Source organism: Meles meles, chromosome 3, assembly GCF_922984935.1.
Source record: "Meles meles chromosome 3, mMelMel3.1 paternal haplotype, whole genome shotgun sequence".
Classification (NCBI taxonomy): Eukaryota; Metazoa; Chordata; class Mammalia; order Carnivora; family Mustelidae; genus Meles; species Meles meles.
In genome coordinates, this window is record NC_060068.1 from 121,414,453 (window position 1) to 121,439,013 (window position 24,561).

Consider the following 24,561-nt stretch of genomic DNA (forward strand, 5'->3'; position numbering starts at 1 on the left):
ATAAAAAGTTTCATAGCTCCAGTTGGGGGAATGGGGAAACAAAACTACAGAATATTTATGATAGCATTACAAACAGGATCCTACGCCACTATGCAAAAGAGGTTGCCACATTGTATGAACAAATGCTCTGAATTCTTGCCCTTCCTCTCTTCTCTTGTGACTTCTTATGTGCGGTCAGCCCTAGTATCATTGTTAATCACAAATGCTAAGTTATAGGACAACTCCTAGGGAAAGAAGGTAAAAAAAAAAAAAAAAAAAGCAGGCAGTGGAATACAGTGTCATAAAAATGTGGTGGAAAGGCAGATACAGTACACACATACACATTTCTGTTATTTGGTTCCGAAAAAAACACAGGGCGAAGGGCAAGACACAGTAATCAGTCCCGCTCCTATCCGCCCAGAATTTAATTAACTACACCATTGTGTTTACATTGTTATGAAAGAGGCAAATCTAGTTTACCCACACTTGGCACACTGAAATACCCAACTCTGATGTTCTTCACTAGTCACCAAGTCTTCAATTCCAGAATATTATTTGGAAGTAGTTTTAAGGTTCTACTCCCTCACTACTACACCCTAACCTCTCTTCTCTAAAGAAAAATGGCAATTTGGCATAATTCAGTTCCCAGGTGTAATTTCTACAATTTTCGGTCAGTTTACTAAGCACGAGGATTATGCTTCAACACATAATCCCACTTGCCTATGGAAGTGTAAAACTGTCAGTAGTACATTTTCATCATCTTTCCCCAACATACTTATTCCTTAAAACGAAACAACCATTCCTACAGTTGACATTCATTGTTACATCCCAATGTGTTTGAAATATTAAAAAAACATGGAGTCATCTTCTCATAATGCCCTTATTAAGATTACAAAGATTACAAAAGAATCCACAAGTATTACGGCACTGTGTGAGACTTGTCATGATCCAAGGGAAGAACAAGACTGCAGTTCTGTGCAAAGTTGTGGAAATGGCCTCAGTTCCATGGGAAATGGTATTCCACAATAGACTTCACTAGAAGGATAATTGAAACCTTTTACTTTAACACTGAAAGCATAATTCAATGCATTCTCAAAATTCAAGTTTCAAGATTTGGAGAGATGCTAACATTCTCTTACATAATTAATTAGAAAATACTTGAACAGAATTGTAGGAAGACTATATAAAGAAAGGGAACATAAGCTTTTGTTAATTCCTGCTGAAGGCAACTTGAATTTGTTTCTTAGAAAGTTAACTAAATCTTAGCAGCTAAAATATTTTTAAATGTATGGAATAAAGAAAAGCACATCCATTCTTGACATTTTGGTGAATAAACTAACAGCTTTATTAATGAAGGCAAACATCAGATAATTGTATGAATATTATATATAAAAAAAGAAATCCAAACTAACAGCATTGTATTTCAAAAGTACTGTACTTCTGTTTCTTTTAAAGAGACTTGTCATCTGTTTTATAAAACAAACAAAACGGGTATTCTTCTCCTAAAAAATTCTGGAAAGATGAAATAGTCAATTTCAAGCTGATGGACTGAACACACCTTTCTTTAAATGCAGACTATTGCTAAGAAGCAAATCAAGTCAAGCATCAGAAAGAAGATGTCGGACAAATTCATGAAAGTCAGAAACAAGGGATGTAGTGAAATGACTCCAAGTCTTTCCCTCTCTGGTTTAAAGACCATTCAAAACTGGTCTTTCATACAAATATAAAATAACTATAAAGAGAGGGAATTGGAAACCATACCCATCTGAAATCCTTCATGATGTTTTTATAATTGCTCTGATTCTCTTACCAAAAAGGTCAAAGTGAACGGTATAGGAAGTGGAAGGGAATGAAGACGTTAAGTTTAAATGTACAAGTAAGGCACAATATAAAGCCACATCATAATCTGTCATGAAGGATATAGGAAAGGACAAGAATCATACATGGTACAGTAGAACAAGCAATCATATTGACTGAAAAAGTGTGGCACCCAATTCAAAACTCAGACAAGATCTTAACAAGAACGACTGGACAGCATGCTTTCATATGGAGACAAACTCTATAAAGAATCCAGTGTATCTGAAATGAGGAAGAACGTTTTTTGTATTTTTTTTTCAATCATAGTAGTACTAGAGTCAAAGTTTATAATTGCTTTTGGAACAATGGGTTTATTTGAGGTGAATTCACAATGCCTTCACTTAAAAGTAAGATTTTGGACTTCATTATGAGCTATCTGTATACCATGTATGAACACAGAAAACCTTTAGAGAGCTCTTCTCTAATGATCTTCACCCAAAAATACATGCCACAATTTTCAAAAACAGAACATGTACAATTGTTGGGGTTTTACATTACCCTTATAAGATTTGTTTGTGTGATACACTAAACGTATATATTTTAATGACAATAGAGGAAGCAGATTATTACTGGCATTAAAGTACAACCATTTCTAGACGGTTTTAAATGCCACAGAGTCCCCTGGTTAAAATGTAAAGCTGCACAGCTTGCCTATGTCATCTTTATGATAAAGTTAAAACAGCAAGAGGATTTAACTTTCACTCTACATTTTACTGCCAGGTTTTTATTTAGATCAAGTATCGCTGCAGCATTCTGACCAGCCCAGATTTAGCAGCAAATGGCAGGAATCATATAAAATGCAATTTTTTTTAACAAAGTGCTTTTCTAAGATATACATACATATATAAATAGGTACAAAATAAAGTGTCAACATTAAAAAGCTCAACTATTTAAAAGCTTTTAACTATTTAACTTAAGTAGTACATATAAAACACTGAAATGCAAGGATATGGAATCTACTAAACAGATTCAGTCTTTTTTTTTTTTTTTTTGAAATGCAAGACCAAAAAATCAAATTCTGGTTTGCAGACAGGAAAAAAGTATCAAAAACCAGAATTCCTAACAGAGCAGCTAGAAAGGGGCAATTTTATAAACCTCATCAGCTGAATCTCTATCACGAAGTGATTTTCCCCTGATTGCAAAACTGCCACATTTTGGAACATGTTTTAATTTACTAAACACACTCTGTCAAAACTTCATATACTTCCAATTTATAAGCCTATGCTTTGCCTTCTCCCATCTAAAAAGGAAAAACTTAAACAATGAGCTTACATTAGCTCTGAGCTTATCATCTGTTGAGCATGAATACACTAACCAGGTACATTTCCACCAAGCACACAGGAAAATCTTGTGCATCACAGTTCAGCTAAGGTGTTAAGACAATCCTTCTAGAAGTTTCCTTTTCATGATGTCAAAGAAGCATATAAGCAACATTGTTCAGTTGTTACTGTGTTTTAGAATCAAACTTTATAAGCTATAGCTTCATATGCTACGGCTTACAAGTAGGGGAGCGGGGGGGGGGGGGAAGGGATAAAGTAGAAGAAAAGGAAACACACTATAAAGACAAAATATAATTAAGGAATAAATTCTCCAGGGGGTAATGGAGAAACAGTTGGAGAAACAGGTAATTTCCCAGCAGCTAGGTCTGAAATTTTTGGTATTTTTTCTGGCTAGATAGGATCTTTTTTAAAGTATAGTTTTTAAGCCACCAGTTTTCAAAGTTCAAAACACAATATTTGAGGATCAAACAGTAAGAGAGACAGAATGGGAAGATCTGTGGGGAAGGTTTATAATGCTGCCTTGACACAAGAAATTTCTCATCAGAGGTAAAGCTTTAACACAGTTAAAACACTGACTAATGAAGCTGTTTGATGTGAGCAAAAAAGAGCACCTAAAAACTAAATGTGTTAATATTTCTCGGTTCTAGAAACTATAGAAGAAGAATAAGTCACATGTAAGGTTGAAGAAGCTAGTTTGAAAATACCTGTACAAAAATATAAAAATCTATAAATCGTTTTTGTTTTTGTTTTAAGCTTGTGTTGATCTTTGAAAATATTACATGCACAATAATACATCAATTGGAAAAGTGGCAACTAAAGAATTAGATATTTTTAGCTTTTTTCTTTCTTTACATATATATATATACATAATACAATAAAAATAATCTGTATTTTGGTTGTTTGGTGGAAGTATACTACAATAAGCTAAATAAACTTTTAATTTTCAAAGTCAAAAACTATTTTACCAATAGCTTACTAAAATGAAATATATTAAAATTTCCTACAATTAAGTGCAGAAATAAAAAGACTTACAGACATCTAAATGGCCACCAACTTATCTACTATGGAAGCGAACTAGAGGAACAGCAAAATAATATTTGTGTGTGTGGATGCTCCTTCTGTAGATAATTGGACCCAAACAGAAATAAAATTCACAGTTCAGTAAGATCCCTAACCCTGACCTTTTCATTTTTCTTTTTTTTTTTCTCCTTTTTTTCATACATTCATACAGTATCATGTAAGCTGTGCAAAACTTTACTTAGACTGGCAGTTTGCCATATCAGTTGCATTTGTCTTTGGTACAAAAAATAAAACAATCGCAATAATGTGCAAGTATTTGTCTTCTTCCGGTCAAGTACCGAAATATGAGTTTTCTAGAGCCATCTTTTTTTTTGTTTGTTTTTTGTTTTGTTTTTTATACAATACACAGACTCTGTGGCATATATCTACATTTCAACATAGTCCTATATACATTCAAAAAATTTGAAAAAGAGTTGGAACAAAAAAAAACATTTAAACCCCATAATTTTTCCATCTATATATCTTGTGTTTCCTCATTAGGGTTTTCATCATACAAAATATTACCAGTTTTATAGTTTCCCCAAAATACAAGGCACAAAGAATATGCTTTTTTTCTTACTTGCACAGACATTATATATATATATATTTATATATATTTATATATACCATATTGAGCTCAGAAAATGAACTTCTAATATGGCACATGGGCATGAGGGCTGGGTTGTGCCATGTACAAGTGAGATTAATGTTTGTGGAAAATTAGAACAAAAGGAATAATTCTAAAAACAATCTAAACTGACTGTTTAAAAAAATGCTTCCTCAATTTTTTTGTGTGGTTCAGAGCATAAACCTGCCACAATATTTGGCTTTTACTAATGTCTCCTCCCAAACGTTTTACTTTAACAGATTTTTGCAATCTGTATCTAAACATTTACTTAAATGTTTGAGTTTCGATTCTGATGACAGTAGCAGTTTTAACCATGGTTTATGCTCTGAAAATGCAATAATCAAGTATTTTGGATCATGCTTCACTTATGCTACTTAGTTCTTAAAACAATGTAACCTAATCATAAATGTTTACATAATGCTAAACTGACATGCAAAACAGAATGAAAATTTACAATGAATAATGTGACAAACACAGACATTTCTGACCGGTCCAATGAGGCTGATTACACTTTTGACGTTGGTATCCTTAGTCCTACAAGGCCTCCAGTGGGATTGCCTTCTGCAGTCTTCTCTAACACTTGGTTAACAAATTCGGAGGTTTGCCCCGCAACTGGGAGACCTGAGAAAAAAGAAAGGCAGCACACTTAAGCACAGAAATGGAGAGGGCATAAAAGGAAGGTGAGAAGTAGGCAGATCTGAGGGTCGGGGTGGCCCCCAGCTTGATACTGGTCCCAGCCAAGTATTCAGCGGCTCGCTACTGCAACCCAGAAATTAATTCTACTCACCAGATTAGAGCTTGCAATTTTTAGATTAGAAAGGTCAAGCCAGGCATGAAGAATGGTTAATCAACATTTTAAAGCATGGTAGATGACAAGCAGCAACAGTCCAAACAATAGTCCAAACCCAAACCCCAGAGCTGTCAACAAGCATCGTTCCCCAGCTGACCACGTTCACCCTGTTCTGTAAGCCAGTCTCTTTCGACTGCTCCAGCATCAGTGCATCCCATGGGTGGGCTTTACCCACACAACTGAAAACACTGACTTGATGTATGTTTTCTAGGTTTCCTTTTCTTCATTTTAAAGAAAAGTGAATGAATAAACAAAGGCGGAAGAGAAGAGGGGGGAAAAGGTGGGAAAGAGTGTAATTTGAATTTTTCCTCTTCCTTCTACAGCTGAAGTCAAAAGATACTGTAAGAAACAAAGTACTGATGCTCCCTGAGCCATGTGATTAAATGCAGCATGACCAATAATGGGACAAACTTGATAGTATGTACCTCCTGAATGATGGAATGAAAGTGATAATCACCTATGATGATTCTTGCCAAGAAAATTTAACTGCATCTAGTCAGGAGGAAACAGACAACCCCAAATGCTGGGACATTTTATAAGACCAACTACCTGAATTTTTCATGGAAAAAAAAGGGGGCTCATAGACTGATCTAGATTAAAGAGGGCAAAAAGATATAAATAAATGCAATGCATGATCCTTAATAAACAAACAAAAAGGCTATAAAGGACATTATTGAGACAACTGGGGAAGTTTAAATATGGACTCCATACAGATATTATAATAGTGTTGAAATACTTGGGTGTGATACTGGTATTATTCCCAAGTAAGAAAATGCCCTTGTTCTTGAGAAACACATGCTGAACTAGTTAGGGATGACGAATTTGTTTAGAAGTTACCTTCAAATACTTAGGAATAAAAACATGGAGATACAGACAAAAATAAAACAAATGTAGTAAAATATTAACAACTGGTGAATCTAGCTGAATGATAAGTAGACGTTCATATACCATTTCTACTTTTCTTATAGGATTGAAGTCTTAAATGGAAAGTTAAGGGAAAAATACTAAATATACATGTTATGTTTTAGTTAAAAATTCAACTCACAGGTCAAAAATGAAGAGCTTAAAAATGATCAGAGAACACATAAAAACTGCAACTATAATAATGGATCATACAGTGAATGACATAAAAAGGAAAAATCCATATGAACAAAGCCCAACATCTTTTGATGACAAAACTAAAACATGTACCAATAAATAAAAAATGACCTAAACTCACCTATTGAAGAAAAACTCCCAGTCTAATAAATAAAATCCAACTTTATGCTACGTATAAAAATCCAGAAGTGAATTTCATGCGATACTTATCAAAATTAAATTTTAACTTGAATGTTTTTTAATAAATTTTATTCTTTTTACAAATAGGGATTTATTCTGTCTAGTGTTCTGAAACATTTCACTTAATGACTTATAAACATTTCTCCAGGCATTGAATGTTCTTCTCTAACATTTGGAATGACTTCATAGTTTTCCATTAAAGAAACCACCCAAGATTATGTATGTTAGCGCTGGACTTTTCAGTCGTTCTAATTTTTTTTTTAAGATTTTATTTATTTGACAGACAGAGATCACAAGCAGGCAGAGAGTTGGGCAGAGAGAGAGGAGGAAGCAGGCTCCCTGCTGAGCAGAGAGCCCCATGAGGGGCTCCATCCCAGGACCCTAGGATCATGACCTGAGCCGATGACAGAGGCTTTAACCCACTGAGCCACCCAGGCGCCCCAACTTGAATGTTTTTAAAAGAGATGTATCTAGTATAAAGTGATTCAGAAAGACTGAAAATTAAAGGGTAGGTAAAGGTGTACTAAGGAAATATAAATAATAAGAAATCTGGATTCGTGATTGCAGTATCAGACAGAACTGAATTCAGAGAAAAAGTTATAAACAAGACCAAAGAAGTATGCTTCATGATGACAGAGATTATAATCCATAATGAAGACCTAGCAGTAAGGAATCCTATTCAAGCACTCCATCATTCAAATAAAACCACAGAAAATATGAGAAAAAACTGAAACACATTAGCAGGGACCTTTCTCAGTTTTACATAGAGTAAATGGACACCTTCTATAAAAATTAAAAGGAAAAAAAGACCTAACTAAGATTACCTAATCAATATATAATGGAGTCTTAACATAAAACATAAAACAAACATGTCCACAGAATGGTTAATTAGGTTGTAATAAACATAACAAATGTAAATAAATGTAACCATGTTAGGTAGCTAAAAAATCTGAATCGCAAAAAAGAGAGATGTTAATAACAAAACTAGAAAATGATAATGTCTACCATCTGGAAAATTTTAAATCTCTCTCAATCAATTCTTGGGCCACAGAATAAATCAAACTTAAAATTCCAAATTATTTAGAAACCAAATATGACATATCAGAATTTATGACAAATAGCTAAGGCAGCTCTAAGGAGAAATTTCCAAGGTATTTATTATTATCAATGAACAACAAAGAATAAAAAAGAAGTGAGTGAAGCATCTAACTGAAGAAATTAGAACTGATGAATTCAAGGGGGGTTCTTTGGGGGAAAGTAAAACGACCTATAATTAACCAATTAAAGAAGTGAGGACAAACACAGTAGACATAAAGCAAGAAATGAAAATGAAGCACTAGCCACTGATACAGAGGCTATTAAAAAACAAAGACACAATCATCCTGCTGTGTGCCGCTCACTGTTATTGACCATGTCTTCTCACAAGACTTTCAGGATCAAGCGGTTCCTGGCCAAGAAACAAAAGCAGAATCGTCCCTTTCCCCAGTGGATTCGGATGAAAACTGGTAATAAAATCAGGTACAACTCCAAGAGGAGGCACTGGAGGAGAATCAAGCTGGGTCTCTAAGGCATCCCACATCACGCGATGACACACCTAATTGGCACCACGTATTTAATTAAGCTCCTTGAAGATCGTGTGTTGTATTCTGTCATCCTGTAAACACCTTTCTGCCTGGGCAATAGATATCATTTAGCAGGGAAAGATTTTTCTCTTACTATAGCTCTGCACCAGTGGGTTTGTTTGGTAATAAACATGAGGTCTTTCAGCTTAAAAAAAAAAACCAAAAAACCAAAAAAACAAAGACACAATCATGATCTTAGGGTCCTGAGATCGAGCCTGTATTGGGTTCCCTGCTCAGCAGGAAGTCTCTCCCTCTGCTCCTACCCCTGCTCATGTTCTCTTTCAAATTGATAAAAAAAAATGTTTAAAAACAAGTTATTTTAAGATAGAAGACTCCTACAATGAAAGTGTGCCTGAAAGATATGACTATAAACACCCATATCCCACTATTATCCCAAATGGTTACAACCTGTGCTCACTTCGGCAGCACATATACCAAATGGTTACAACCCATTATTATTTCAGAAAGAACTCAATGAATTTCAAAATGAACTAAAAGAATGAATAAATAGATAAAGAAGATGTAGTGGGGAGACACACACACACACACACACACACACACACACACACAGGAATATTACTTAGCCATCAAAAATAATGAACTCTTGCCATTTGTAACGGTGTGGATGGAAGTACAGAGTATTATGCTAAGCAAAATGTCAGAGAAAGACAAATACCATATGATTTCAACTCATATGTGGAATTTAAGAAACAAAACAGATGAACATAGGGGAAGGGAAGGAAAAATAAAATAAGATAAAGATACAGAGGAAGGCAAAGCATAAGAGACCCTGAACTCTAGGAAACAAAGTGAGGGTTGCTGGAGGGGAGGCAGGTGGGGGGATGGGCTAAGTGGGTGATGGGCATTAAGGAGGACACTTGATGCATCAGTTGTGTCTCTAAATTCTATGACTGAGACTAATAATACAGTACATGTTAAACTGAATTTAAATAATTAAAAAAAAGACAAAACCAAAGAAACATAAGAGCAGCAAATAAACACAACAATAATGCTTTTAAGAGAAAGAGGGGTACAAAGAAGAAAGAACTTTAAAGAAATTGGGACATAAAAAAATTAACCAAAAGTGAACTTACCTCAGAAGATACTAAAGATAGGCAAAGATCCAACCCACAAACAGTAAGTCCCTGAACAACAATAACTACAACAAAAACAAAGCAAGGAGGGGTGCCTGGGTGGGTCAGTCAGTTAAGCACCCAACTCTTGATCTCAGCTCAGGTCTTGATCTCAGGGTCGTGAGTTCAAGCCCTGTAGTGCGGTCCACACATAGCTTAAAAAAAAAAACAAACAAACAAAAAAAAAACAAACCCCAGCAAGGAAACAGATCAAATACTAAAAAGATCTGAACTACCTATTAAAATAGCACAGTGTACACATGAGAACATCAACTAAAATGAACAACCCCAAGACAAAGTTTACTAAAATTACTGGGAATGAAAGAAAAAGAAAAAATCCTATTGACATTGGCAAAAATAGCAAATGAGTTATAAGGGAAAAAAGTAAGGCGACTATTAGGTTTTTTGGGGGGTGGGGAAATTACTAACTTTTTAATAGCAACATTTTATGCCAAAAGAAAAACAGAAAATCATTTAAAATAAGGAAAGAAAATATAAGTCAAGGATTTTGAATCTGGTAAAACTGAATTTTTGGATGTAAGGAATATACAAACTTATCAACATACAAGGTCTTTACATTTAAAAACAAAAAAAAATAATCTTTTTAAAAAAGATTATTTATTTGACAGTGAGAGATCATAAGCAGGCAGAGAGGCAGGCAGAGAGAGAGGGGGAAGCAGGCTCCCTGCTGAGCAGAGCGCCCGATGCAGGGCTCGATCCCAGGACCCTGAGATCATGATCTGAGCCGAAAGCAGAGGCTTAACCCACTGAGCCACCCAGGTGCCCCATTAAATAATCTTTTACAGTTAAGTTCCTCCCTCTACCTAATAAAGGAACTGAAAATGATTTTAAAGAACATGAAAGATAGAAATGCACTGAAAGAATACATAAAATAAAATAGCCTCAATTCATTTGAAGAAAAAGTAAAGCAAATTCACCAGGACTTCCTATTTGGGTACTGAATTAATAATCTAAGTAAAGGTAAAAAGTAACTGGTTGTTTAGGAAAGTATTGATATTTAGGAACTACTCTCTGCCTAAGATTATTCTCCATGTAAAGACAGTTTTGTTCAAAATAGACTTCTGATGTTTCATAGTGTTAATTTTTTGTATAAATATACTGTCCTTAGTTTTGTTTCATTTTGTATGTACTCTATTTTTTTTTTAAAGATTTTTATTTATTTATTTGACAGAGAGAGATCACAAGTAGGCAGAGAGGCAAGCAGAGAGAGTGAGAGGGGAGCAGGCTCCCCGCCGAGCAGAGAGCCCGATGCGGGACTCGATCCCAGGACCCTGAGACCACGACCTGAGCCGAAGGCAGTGGCCCAAACCACTGAGCCACCCAGGCGCCCCTGTATGTACTCTATTTTGGTATGTATTTACAACTCCACTTTTGAAAAAGTCATTCTGTAAATATAATTGTATATTCAATTCATTTTAGTATCCTATGAACTTACCTAGTCACTATATTTATAAAATCATTTCCCAAAGCTTAGCAAAAGAGAATTAACTACTGATAAGAAATAATCACTGAGGAGCGCCTGGGTGGCTCAGTGGGTTGAGCCTCTGCCTTTGGCCCAGGTCATGATCTCAGGATCCTGGGATTGAGCCCCACATCAGGCTGTCTGCTCTGCGGGGAACCTGCTTTCCCCCATCCCTGCCCCGCCTCTCTGCCTACTTGTGATCTGTCAAATAAATAAATAAAATCTTAAAATTTATGTATATAAATATGTATATATGTATGTATATACATATACATATATATACATACACATATATACACATATACATGTATATATACATATACATAATATATATTATGTATATATTATATACATATATATATAAAGAAATAATCACTGAAATGTCACACCATTTGGAATACTGAAATAGAAAAATTGTGTTTATTTTGTTAGTGAATTACATCACAAATAATCACCAAGTTAATACTATGTTGTGAACATATTACTTAAGCATTTGACTAATTTTAACTGGCTCTGTCAAGAACAAAATCTTCAATTTTCTAAAGTATGAGTGATGGATTACAGGAACAATGTGGAAACAAAACTCTTTAAAAAAATCTAGGTGGTGAAGATGTAATATGGTAACAACTAATACTGAGTATTGAGAACTTATGTGCTTGGCCTGGTGCTAAGTGTTTATATGCACTCTTCCTATTTAATCCGCCCATTGTTCATATTTCACAGATGAAGAAAATGAGGTTGAGGGAAGTCAAGTCATTTCCCTAGGGTCCTAATGTAGTAAGTGGCAGGGCCAAGAGTTAAGTCTAAAACTGATTTCAAATACTCTGATTTTAACCACTACAATAAACAAGCTTTTATTTTTTGAAAACACAATTTTAATTTTTAGACCAGTGGCTATTGCTGGAACCACGGAGAAACTTAGCCTTTTTTTGGTAAAAAGACAGGAAACAAGGCATGCAGATCTAAGGTACCTTACAATAAATAAAATGTTTCAATAATGAAGATAAATGCTCAAAAGTGTCAAATGTTACAAAGAATGTCAAGAAAAAGAAATTCTCAAGTAAGCCTACTGGATGAAGTGATTAGGCCACATGTGAACTACTCAGGTCAAATATTACACAGATGGGTGTTAGATGACAGGCCTAAGTGATGGTATGTGGAGGCAGTGAGAGCACTGGAACTCAACTTACTTCTATGCTTGGTTCGGCCATTTATTGATTGTATAACTTATGTCAAGTTACTTTAATACCTTCCTGTGTTTCTAATTCCTCATTTGTAAAATCAGAATAATAATAATAATACCTCCTTCACAGAGCTGTGAAAGTTGGTAACTAACTAACCTTGACAGAGAGGTACTGGATCTTAGTAAATACCCATAAATTTCAGCTGTTTATCCTTTCCTAACACTTAAGCAATCCTTTCCGGGCTCTTGATCTCTCCTTTAAATCTTCTCCTTTGGCCTTCAAACATGAATGCTGTCAATTCATTAAACTGTTTTGTCAAAATCTTTATGCATTGCTAATTTTACTAATGATTCTAAATTACCCTTCAAAAACACCAGAATAGGGGCGCCTGGGTGGCTCAGTGGGTTAAAGCATCTGCCTTCGGCTCAGGTCATGATCCCAGGATCCTGGGATCGAGTCCCGCATCGGGCTCTCTGCTCAGCAGGGAGCCTGCTTCCTCCTCTCTCTGCCTGCCTCTCTGCCTACTTGTGATCTCTGTCTGTCAAATAAATAAATAAAATCTTAAAAAAAAAAAAAAAACAATATTTCACATGCAGTATGAACACAATGCTAAACTAGTAACTGCAAAGACATGAGAAACTTACTAATAAGTGCATGGAAGCATTCAATGTGTATTTATTTTTTATTAAAGAAAATTCAATCATCTTGGTAGCTGTAAGAAGTATTTCTGTGTAAACAGAAATAAACTACTACTGCTCACTCTAGTCCATCTAAACATCTTGATTTCTTCACAGCAATTGCCACAATTCATTATTTTTTTCCCTGTTATTCTTTGTCTTCCATTTTTAGACTAGCTTCCTAAGAGTAGTGATCAAATCTCTATTATTTATCCCTGTATTCCCCAACACCTGGCATATAGTAGGCACTGGAGAAACTTTGATGAATGAATTTATAGTAACTGGAAGAAAAATTGTCCTAACAGAAATATGAAAAAAATTCCAATATATTTACAATTAAAAAAAAATAGAACAATTTATAGTGTTTGTTACCCTAAAATTCAGGTAAGAAACTAAATAATTATTAAAATGTAAGCTCTAACTCCTTTAAGTGATCCGATTCAATACACAGCATACTGGAGAAAAATGAAGAAAATTCTCAGGTACTGAAGTTTGCCACTCTACATAATGACTACATAAGAACCAGTTTTCAAAGACAATCCTACAATACATATTGCTAAACAAAAAATACATAAAACAGCTGAGTCAGTTTTATGATGCTTCAGGGTTTTCAGGATTGTATTATGCTACGATGTCCTTGGGATGCTACTCATCTGTAAGGTGATCTGCTCTTATGGCAACTACGCTCTTGCACCTCTAGAGTTCTCCTGTATTAGCTACCTCTCCCTTCCCTGTCAGGTAGTACTCTGCCTCTGGTCCTCCTCATGTTATATAATCTATTCAGGGAAAAAACAGATAATTAAGTTTATTAGAACCCTGCGAACTGTATTACTGAGTAAAACATATAGGTAAAAACCTCTACCAAAATATAAATTGCAGGCTTGACAGCTCAGGGTTCTTTATTTTTCCCATAAAAGGTTAAAGCTGCTAGAAGTTCATCTTTCTTAAGTATAAAAACAGTCCAGTGATGAAGTCTAAATAACAAATCGGGATAACCAGCAATACATGTTTATGAATGCAAAATCTCAAAAGACAAAACAACTTGTAAAGAAGAATAACTACAATTAAGAACATTTGAGTTTCTCCTTAAAAGAATGTTTAATATCTCCTTAAATCATGTACCTTACACCACATGTTACTGTTGGGAATTCATCCAATATTCTTACCAAGAGTATCCTTAATGAGCATTTCAAGCTTCTGCCCCATGTTGGGTCCTCTCTCCTCTCTTGGACTCTGTACTCGGTTTACAATCTCTTGCTTGATGGAGTTGATTACAAATAATAAATTATCTGGAAGACAGAACAAGACACTTGGAACATGCCACTAATATGGAAGAATTTTCTTTTTATTCTGTAATAACAGTTATTCAGTTAAAAATGGAAAACTTGTAAGAAAATATTAAGCAGTGATGGTTATAAGCTGTTTTAAAATTTAAATTCAATTAGCCAGCATATAGTACATCATTAGTTTTAGATGTAGAGTTCAGTTATAAGCTTTTTTTTATCCAAAGAAACAAATTTCAAATGATGTGCCGGTTTTGATGACACACTGTAGACATGTATCAATGTCTACTATCCTGTAAGCAACTTAATTGTTTTCATGGCTTTAAGAACTATAATAGTGCCTGTATACTGAATCATAGGATCTTAGTAAATATTTACTAAATAAATCAAATGAAGTCCTTCAAGTCCTCCAAAGACAAAACTTTAAAAACTATCCCCAGTTAGAAGAGAGTTAACCAAACGTAAATAGAAAGAGGTAAATCATAAAGAGCAGAAATCAATAAAACAGCAGAAATATACAACAGAGAAAGTTAACAAAGCCAAAAGTGGTTCCCTAAAAAGAGCAACAAAATTGATATTCACTCCCATCCCCCATCCCTAGCTAAATAGATTGATCACCTATATCTGGAATGAAAAAGGGGTTATCACTTAAGAATCTAGAGATATTGAAAAGATAATAAGAAAATGCTATGTCAACAAATTAAACAACTTGGTAAAAATGGTCACATTCCTTGAAAATGCAACTTAAAAAACTGACACAAGAAGAAAGGAAAAATATGAACAGCTTATTTCAAGTAAAGGAATTAATTTATCCAAAAATATTCCTAAAAGAAGGGTTTTAATGGAAAATTGTATCAAATATACATGAAGAAATAAAACTGATCTTATTAAACTTTTCAAAAAAGAGGAGGAAAGATCATGGCTCAGTTCACTTTGTAAGGTCAAAATAGCCCAAATATTAAAACCTGACAAAAACATTACAAAAAAAAAGAAAATCATAGACCAATATCCCTCTTGAATACAGATACACAAATCCTTAACAAAATATTAACACAAAATCCAACTTAATGTTTTAGAACAAAATCTTATATAATATTTTTAATAGACTCTAATATAAAAAGGACAATGTATCACAACCAAGTAGAGTTTATTCCAAGAATGCAAGGTTGGTTTAATATTCAAAAATCAGTTAATGTAATTTACCATATTAAGAGGTAAATATGTGATATATTACCCAAATAAAGGAGAACATGACTGCTCCAACAGATGCAAAAAGGATTATATGACAATATTCAACACCCATTTGTGATAAATGAAACTACCAAAAAAAAAAAAAGGGAGAACTTAAAGTGATAAAGTGCATCTCATCTTACAAAAAAGCCTACTGTCAACATCATACTTTAAGGTGAAAGGTTCCCCACACCCAAGACTGATTTATTTTTCTTGCCTTATTGTAATATCTAGGACATTGGACGGACATGGTGATTGCCTTGTTTGCAAAGGCATTAATATCAGAAAAGAAATAAAGCCATCCCTATTTGCAGATGATGACTGCTTAAACAGAAAATCATAGGACATCTATATACCTACCACTGGAACTAATAAATAAATTTAACAAGATAACGGGATATGATAATAATATGCAAAAATCCATTTTATATATTAGCAAAGTTTAAAAATAAAATTTCAAAAATAATTCCAATTATAGTGCACCAAAAATTATAAAATGCCCAGGAATAGATCTAGCAAAAGATGTTAAGCATCCTACACTGAAAACTATAAAACAAGGCACAGAGAAATTAAAGGTGAATTAACAAATGTAAAGAAATACCAAGTTCATGGATCAGAAGACTACATTTTGTTAAAATGACAATTCTCTCCAAATTGATCTATAGATTGAAAGCAATCCCAATCAAAATTTCAGTAAGCTTTTTTGTAAAAAGTGATTCCAAAATGTATATGGTCGTGTAAATGACCTAACATAGCCAATGCAACTTTGAAAAAACAAAACTGTAGGATTAACAAGAACTTATACTTACCTGACTTAAGATTTACTGTAAAACTACAGTAATCAAAACAGTTTGTACCCACATAAAGGTAGACAAATGATCAGTGGAACAGAATACAGAGTCCAGAAGTAGACTCATATGTTTAGGGTCAAATAATTTGACAAAGGTGAAAAAACGACTGAACAGGAAAAGGAAGGTCTTTTTAATGAATGGTGTTTGATCAACTGGATAGTCATATCGGAAAAAAATGAACATGAATTCTCAACCCATACCATAAATAAAAATTAACCTAAAATGGATCATAAACCTAAATGTAAAACCTAAAACTATATGAATTCTGGGAGAAAACATACAAAAAAGTATTTGCATTTTGGAGTTGGCAAAGTTTTTAAGAACACTAAAACTATGAAATATAAAAGGAAAGCCTGGCAAACTGGAATTCACAAGAATTAAAAATTTTTGCTCTTTGGTAGCTCTTGGGTTACCCCAGTTTTCCATGACTTGGTTCATTTTCCAATTGGGGATGTCTTAGGGATGTCCCTTCTCAGTGTGGTCTTTTGTATTTACTTGGGCACTTAATCTTTAGCAGAAACGATGATGAATTCATTAACTCCTGTGTTTACATATTGTTAATCCTTCACCCTCTAAATGCCCGGTAAATTCCATTTTAACATCTTAAGGGATACAAACTGTTTAATCCTAAAATAAAGGGGTTAGAAAGGCAGGGTATCATGTTGTGCTTAATTCTATGTAGAACAAAACATATAATGCAGAGTAACTAAGACCTTCAGAATATAAATAAATAAAAAGGATAAGGATAATGAAGTAAATTTATCATAAAGTTTATTTCATTCTGAGATTATTTGTCTCAATTTTTTAGTGCTAAAACATCCTTCCTTGTATGAAATTATAGTAGTTGTAGATGATGTTCTTTTTAATGTCTTCACCTGGCAAAATATAAAGTTCACAACCCTACAGTTACCAAATTCCAAATTCTTTTTCAAATGTCACTGACTTGTGAGTTACAAATTCCAGAAACTTAGGTTAATAGGCGGGTAGTGGATAATAAGTGTTCCACAAAACAATAACAGACCATCTGACAGATATTTCAAGGAATCGAGGGCACCATTCTCTTGAGAAATGTACTAGAAACTCTAGGAAGATTTTTCAAACTACACATGGCAAACTGCACAAGAGCATCTCATAGGTTCTGAAATGACTTCTAAATCAATAGTTAAGGCTGGCTGTTCTTTCCCAGAAACTGGAGAAGAGAGGCTAGTAAAACAGAAGTGGAAGAGAAAGAAATGAATGTTAAGAGCCTCTCCTCCTTCATGCTAATTGAGAAGAAAATGGTACCTTTTAAAGATGGGCCTTTTTCTACATGAAAATATAAGATGCTTTAAGTCAGCTTTAGAAACAAGAAAAATTTAAGACAGCTACCATAACTCAATTTGAGATAGAACAACACATCCAGAAACACACATACTCCTGGCCGTTACCAACTTCCCAGGTGTTCCCTAACCCAGAATATATTTACATCACAGACCAAAGCATGTGTGGGGGGCCGTGCATCAGAAGACAAATGCAAAAATATCTGACTATAATTATGGATATACATATATACATAATTATGGATAAATACGTTAACTGAACAAAACACATATAGATGCCTACAACTGTCCAAGGAAACACAAACCCAGAAGGCTCCCAATGGCCCATCACATCTCCCTGGAGCCCAAGTCATCTGGTTCTAAAAGAGAATATGAATGCATATGATACTGTAATCATTATGTGTATATATACTCACAGAGCTCAAGGTCAGAACGCTTCAACAGCAAGAAAGAATAATATGAAAATGGGTAGATTTCCTTTCCAACAAACCAACTATTGTTTTACCTAATTCATTTACCTGATGAGAGTTCCTGAGTGGCCATTAATATATAAAACCATCAGCTCATTTCACAAGTTGTAGACTTCACAATAGGAAATCCTCTTTCTGCCCTCACAAATGGAAACAAGATAATCAAGATACAAATTAAGAAAACTGCACAAAGTTTACTGAGCACCTATGTGCCAGAGTAAGTTACTCTGGAAACAAATAGTAACTTACCATTTTACCACTCATCCACTTTCAGATACAACTTAGCCCAAGAGCTATACAGTGAAGAAGACAATTTTAGAGGCAAAAGAACATACGAACTCTAATGACACCAGGCTTAAGGATTAGTAAGAGAGTGAGGAGGAAAGGAAAGGTGGTTCTTATTACAGAAGATCAAAAGGAGAGCTTTCCAAACCTCTAGTGTACGGTAAAAGGGTTCCAGGTGTTTGAGATGCTAATCCTCTCAGCCCATAGGGGCCTCCCTTTCCATGAGCAGCCTACTCTGATAGATTCCAAGATACCTCAGAGATGATAATTTTGACACGTGCCCTGTTGTGAAAGACTGGGCGGTACCAAGCTAAACCAACAGTTACCAAATAAGTGCTAAGATAGTTGCCTAAGTGTAATATGGGGGTAGTGTTAAAAATATGGACTCTTGAGTTCTACTTGCACAGATCCCAATTCATTGGATCTGGGGAGAAGCCTAGAAATCTGTACTTTAGCATGTACACAGATGATTCTAACAAGCAGTCAAATTTGTAAAATACACATCTAAATTATCCACTCAGAGATTAAAATAAACACTAGTCACTAAAACTGGCTAAGACAGCAACATAATTGTAAAATGAAGTAGGAGATTATTGTGGTCACAAGTAGACAAGCTCTTCAGGAGAGAGAGGAGATCTGGCATGGAGAGCCACAGATACAGACACTCACTAAAAGGAGAACATGAATGAATAAGAATGAGTACATAACTTACTGAATGAATGAACAAAAAGGAGGTTGGCCTAAAACTTGGCAGGATACAAGGCAAATAACAAAACCAAAGAAAAAGAGAATGGTCGGCAAAGTAATAGGAGATTAATCAAATTCTTAAAAGTTTAGGTTTACCATATTCTGTGTTGAGGCCCCATAATTTCACTTTATTAGCTTCATACTGGGCTTTTTTCTTTAATCGACAAGCCCTGTGAAAGGAAGGAGCAATTAGTTCACTTCTTTTTTTAAGTGAACATTCAGAATATACTTCTTTTTGCTGCTGTCAAACATTTTCTAATAACAACCAGAAATCACTGCCTACTGATGTTTATATCAAGGAACTCAGTTTCCAAAAACCACACAATATAAATAATTTTTGAAAATTTTAGCACATGTCCAAAAATAATGACAAATACACTAAAGTAAACAACAAAAACTGGCAATACCAAGAGAATGTAAAGTAAGTGGAACCATCACATGTTGCTAATTGGGATTTAAAATACCACATGCGGGGCGCCTGGGTGGCTCAGTGGGTTAAAGCCTCTGCCTTCGGCTCGGGTCATGATCCCAGGGTCCTGGGATCGAGCCCCACGTCGGGCTCTCTGCTCCGCGGGGAGCCTGCTTCCTCCTCTCTCTCTGCCTGCCTCTCTGCCTAGTTGTAATTTCTCTCTGTCAAATAAATAAAATATTAAAAAAAAAAATACCACATGCTGCTACTTTGAAAAACAGTGATTTTTAAAAAATTTTACATTATTACTTCAGAAATAGATACTTTGGCAATTTCTTATAAAGTTAAACATATACTCTTGGGTATTTACCCAAGAGAACTGCAAATTTATGTTCACACAAACACCTGTAAGTGAATGTTTATGGTGGCTTTATTCATAACTGACAAAAAGTGGAAGCCGGCCCAATATCCTTCAATTGGTGAATGGACACACTGTAGTATATCCCTACAAAGGAATACTATTCAGCAATAAAAAGGAACAAACTATTACTCAACAATATGGATAAACATGAATCTCAAATGCATCATGTTAGATCAAAGAAGCCAGAGTCAAAAGGCTACATATCATAGGATTCCATCTGTATGAAATTCTAGAAAAGGCAAAACTGTGGGGACAGAAAACAGATCAGTGATTGGAGGGATGAGGGGTGACAGAAGGAGTTTCCTTTACAGGGAGGCATGAGGAAATTTTTTTAATGGATGATTACTGGTGATTGTGGTGGTGTTTATATGATTGGATATGTTTGTCAAAACCCAAAGAAGTGTACCACAGACAAGCCTGGGCGGCTCAGGTGGTTAAGCAACAGACTCTTGGTTTTCCCTTAGGTCATAATTTCAGGGTTGTATCAGGCCCCACATTGTGCTCCAATGCTCAACTTGGAGTCTGCTTGGGATTCTCTCTCTCCCGCTCCCTCTGCCCCTCCCCCTACTTGCACTCACTCTCTAAGTAAATCTTTTTTAAAAACCCCATAAAAGGGGCACCTGGGTGGCTCAGTGGGTTAAAGCCTCTGCCTTCGGCTCAGGTCATGATCCCAGGGTCCTGGGATCGAGCCCCACATCGGGCTCTCTGCTCAGCAGGGAGCCTGCTTCCTCCTCTCTCTCTGCCTGCCTCTGTGACTACCTATGATCTCTGTCTGTCAAATAAATAAATAAAAATCTTAAAAAAAAAAAATTAAAAAAAAAAAAACCATAAAAGTGTACATTAAAAGGCATACATTTTACTTCAAGTAAATCATACCCCAATTAAAAAAATGACTTACCATAAAACAAAGAAAAACTATGATTAAATTTTTACATTTTTATAATACAATGCACTTGAGTCCATTCACCTCTCCCCTTTAAAAGCAGAACACCATCTTCTGGTATTATGAAGCATAAACAAAGCATAAATACCATCTTTTATTTTCAAAGGAAAAATTATAATATTCTCATTATAATATTTATAAAAGCATATTTCTGAACAAATGGTTGACGGTCATCTATAAAAGCTCACTGAAAGTCTAAAACATCACCACCAAGACTTTATTTACACAGGTGAACATGATTAGCAGTTACCTGGAAGCGAGCTTATTTTTTTCCTTCCTTGACCTTGGCCGGGCTGTTAAGGGTAGCTCACTGACTGGAGTCAGATCACTAATCACCTTATTCAGTTTCCGTAGTTCATTGCCTATCTGGAGTAGTTTTTTAGGATTTGGAGTCAGGTCTTCTACGTCAGTTCTCCGTGATTTCTTTACTGCGTATTTTCCTACAGGTGGTTTAAAAGAAGTTTAAATTAGATCATTTTATTTTACCAAAGACATATTCTACAGACATATTTTAAAACCACATTTCACCCTTCCCTCTTTTTTCTTTTTTAGAAGTCTTGGCATGTTTCAGAAGTCTCAGCACGATATGCTAAAAGGGCTAGCCTCCTCTCCTTCCCACCTGTGCCTCTAAGAAATTAGGGAAATATGGCACAGCTCCAGTCCCTGCCAAGTCCTTCTCCACCTTAAAGTTTCTAGCCCTGGTATGACAGAATCTTAATTACATGCATAGTGGTAATAAGCATCACAAACCTCGGGACTGGAGTACAAGTTCACTGCACCCAAAAATCAGGGCAAGGGTAGAACATACACCCAGAAAAGAAACAGATTTTACTCAAACCAAGATGTTTTGATGCTACGACTGAAAATTTCCCAGACATATACTCTGGTGCTGGATTCAAAAGGCCAACAAGTAAGTATTGCCTTTTGTGAAAGCTCTTCCTTGGTTAGTTTGATAAATAACATTACAGAAGACTTGGGGGTCTTGCCCTATCACTGAAGGCAAGAGAGATGGCCTGGCCTTCTGAACTACAATATACCAAACAATTTTCCTCATACTGGCCATGTGCTACCTACCATTTACTGGACCTGTCTTTTCATTTCTTGTAGAAAACTAATGTGAAGGCCAAAACTAGGTCTATTCACTTAGAACAGTACAGTACAGACTGAGTGCCAGTCGAAATGAGGCACAAATACACTTCTGATATAATTCCTGTGTCAAAACAAAATTGCTTAGCAACTTACATCTGTAGCATGAGAGATTACTAAAACTGTTCACTGAGTGCCAAACTTACTAGTGCTCTCCGCCCTTTCAGTATAGATTTTGGATCATACAAAATAAAAGAAGAAATTCTACTTAATTACATCTTCCGAGGTAAACTTCGCCTAAGATTATAAGCTTCTCCCAACTCCTACCATTCAACTCTTCTCTCTCCATTTCTTTTCTCTACAATTATTACCTTTCCTCTGTTTCCTCTTCTTCCCATCACCATTTGATTCCAATCTCCCTATTTACATTTCAGCCTGGAGACTAGACAAGAACGGAAGAGAAAGATGCTGCAGCCCATTCTCTTCCTCCCCAACCCATTTGGTCTATAGCAACTGTGGCAGGTCAGGAATCAATCAGCAGTTTCCTGGTCCCTTCCTGGGCAGGGTAAGTAGAATAGGAAGTGACCAGAATTCATTTCTGCACAGAGCTTCCTCCCTGTTTAGGTGATGGCTCTCACTACCGGTAAATGCTATTTGTGAGTATCTCTGCAGAGATAGCTAATACAGCAGCTCTCCTGTTCCCCTCTCCACTTCACTAGTAAAGGCTGAGTATGTAGGTACATGGACAGTAAACATTATGGTTTATGATCTCTGTATTAGTGACACGAAATGCTTGACCACAATTCCCTCTTACCATGATGTAAGCCATTTTTCTGGTACATATTACTTGGCAAGGTGTCTCGGTTCCATTCAGATGGCCTTAGCATCCTCTCTTGCTGTGATGGGGTGAGCTGCTCACTATACTCCCAGAAGTACCTTCTTTTACCTCTCTTCCGAGAGGATATTGAAGTCATCTCCTTCAAGTCTTCCACAGAATCATTTTCATAGCCTTAAAAAAAAAAAAAAAGGAAAGCCCCCCATCCCCAATTTCTTAAGGTCCATAAATTTCAATAAAGCAATCAGGGCAAATAAAAAGATCTCTTCCATTTGTCACTTGATGTATTTCCTTTCATCTGAAAACATCACTGGCATGTCAAAGGTAACAGACCAGGTCTATAAAATGACTTTTAATATGGAAATCTCTAACTCATAAAACATTCAGAGAATAATAATCATAGGTAACTATACTGTTTATCCTCCTTATAGTTCTCTCTGGTTCATATGAGTTAGTGTAGGACATCTTTTTTTAGTATCTTTATATAGGCGCTCACTGAGAGAATAATGAAATATAGCTCCAGAAATGTCAAATGCACCATTAGATCACGGTACTAAGACCCTACACTATGATTTAAAATGCCTTCCTCCTAAAATTTATGCATCCAAAACATTCCCAGACAGACAAGTGTGTGCATTTCTATGATTGTATCCTACCAGAGTTTTGTGAGACAGTAACCTGTCCACAGAACAGGTTTTCTGCCTACCTCCCACCCTACCCCTTTTATAAAAGTACAAAAATGAGAGTGCTCTCACAGACTCTCATAAATAACACATATGCCTAGTTTAATATTTTACTGGAAGCAATATACATTTACTTCACTTTTTTAAAAGTTATTTTCCTTACTAAGGGGGAGTTTCAGAAACAACTTAATTCTGAGCTGCTAGAACTGTTGGTCAGACCTCACGCAGGATGACCTACAAATCTAAAATATCCTCAAAGAATGCCCATCTTAGTGTACACCACGTCATTACTGCTAAGTACATGGAGGAGTGGAGATGGACCCCACGTAGGATGTATATAACACTAAGGTGGACAGGAAAACTTGGGTAGCACTGACAAAGCAGAATGACCACTTTGTCTCCTAAAAACACGACTTCTCTGGAACTGATGATGATGTCTGCAGAAATACAGTGATGATATCTGCAGAAATACAGCTCCATTTGTATGACATTCTGGAAAAGCCAAAACTACAGGCAAAACTAGAAAGTGGTTGCCAGGAGTTGGGAGTGGAGGGAGGGGCTGACTCTAAAGGAATACAAGGCAGGGGCGCCTGGGTGGGAGTTGGTTAAGTGTCTGCCTTCGGGTCAGGTCATGATCCCAGGGCCCTGCCCATGGGGGGAGCCTGCTTCTTCCTCTGCCTGCTGCTTCCCCTGCTTGTGCTCTCGCTTGCTTGCTCTGTCAAATAAATAAATAAAACCTTTTAAAAATAATAAATAGGGGTGCCTGGGTGGCTCAGTGGGTTAGGCCGCTGCCTTCGGCTCAGGTCATGATCTCGGGGTCCTGGGATCGAGTCCCGCATCGGGCTCTCTGCTCTGCGGGGAGCCTGCTTCCCTCTCTCTGTCTCTCTCTGCCTGCCTCTCTATCTACTTGTGATCTCTCTCTGTCAAATAAATAAATAAAATATTTAAAAAATAATAATAATAAATAAA

The 24,561-nt window shown here is 35.7% G+C and overlaps 2 protein-coding genes and 1 long non-coding RNA gene across 6 annotated transcripts in view; 2 read left to right on the plus strand and 1 right to left on the minus strand.

Annotated features, from left to right (window-relative positions):
* The window catches only part of LOC123938712, a 27,894-nt gene extending 5,028 nt beyond the window's left edge, over positions 1–22,866 (plus strand). The window contains exons 2-3 of the long non-coding RNA XR_006817764.1: positions 22,302–22,360; positions 22,509–22,866. This is a non-coding gene — a long non-coding RNA (uncharacterized LOC123938712). The remainder of the gene's footprint in view (positions 1–22,301; positions 22,361–22,508) is intronic.
* Positions 1,301–24,561, minus strand: part of CREBRF (CREB3 regulatory factor) — a 52,280-nt gene continuing 29,019 nt past the window's right edge. For all 4 annotated transcript variants that reach the window (XM_046000321.1, XM_046000320.1, XM_046000323.1 and 1 more), the window contains 5 exons: positions 22,889–23,083; positions 21,239–21,428; positions 19,312–19,385; positions 14,197–14,319; positions 1,301–5,424 (listed from right to left, as the gene is read on the minus strand). In XM_046000321.1, coding sequence (XP_045856277.1) covers positions 5,309–5,424; positions 14,197–14,319; positions 19,312–19,385; positions 21,239–21,428; positions 22,889–23,083 — 698 coding nt within the window. In that variant the 3' untranslated portion in view covers positions 1,301–5,308. The remainder of the gene's footprint in view (positions 5,425–14,196; positions 14,320–19,311; positions 19,386–21,238; positions 21,429–22,888; positions 23,084–24,561) is intronic.
* On the plus strand, positions 8,328–8,746 carry LOC123938711 (60S ribosomal protein L39-like). Its single transcript, XM_046000325.1, has one exon. The coding sequence runs from the start codon at positions 8,343–8,345 to the stop codon at positions 8,496–8,498; it is 156 nt and encodes a 51-aa protein (XP_045856281.1). The 5' UTR covers positions 8,328–8,342; the 3' UTR covers positions 8,499–8,746.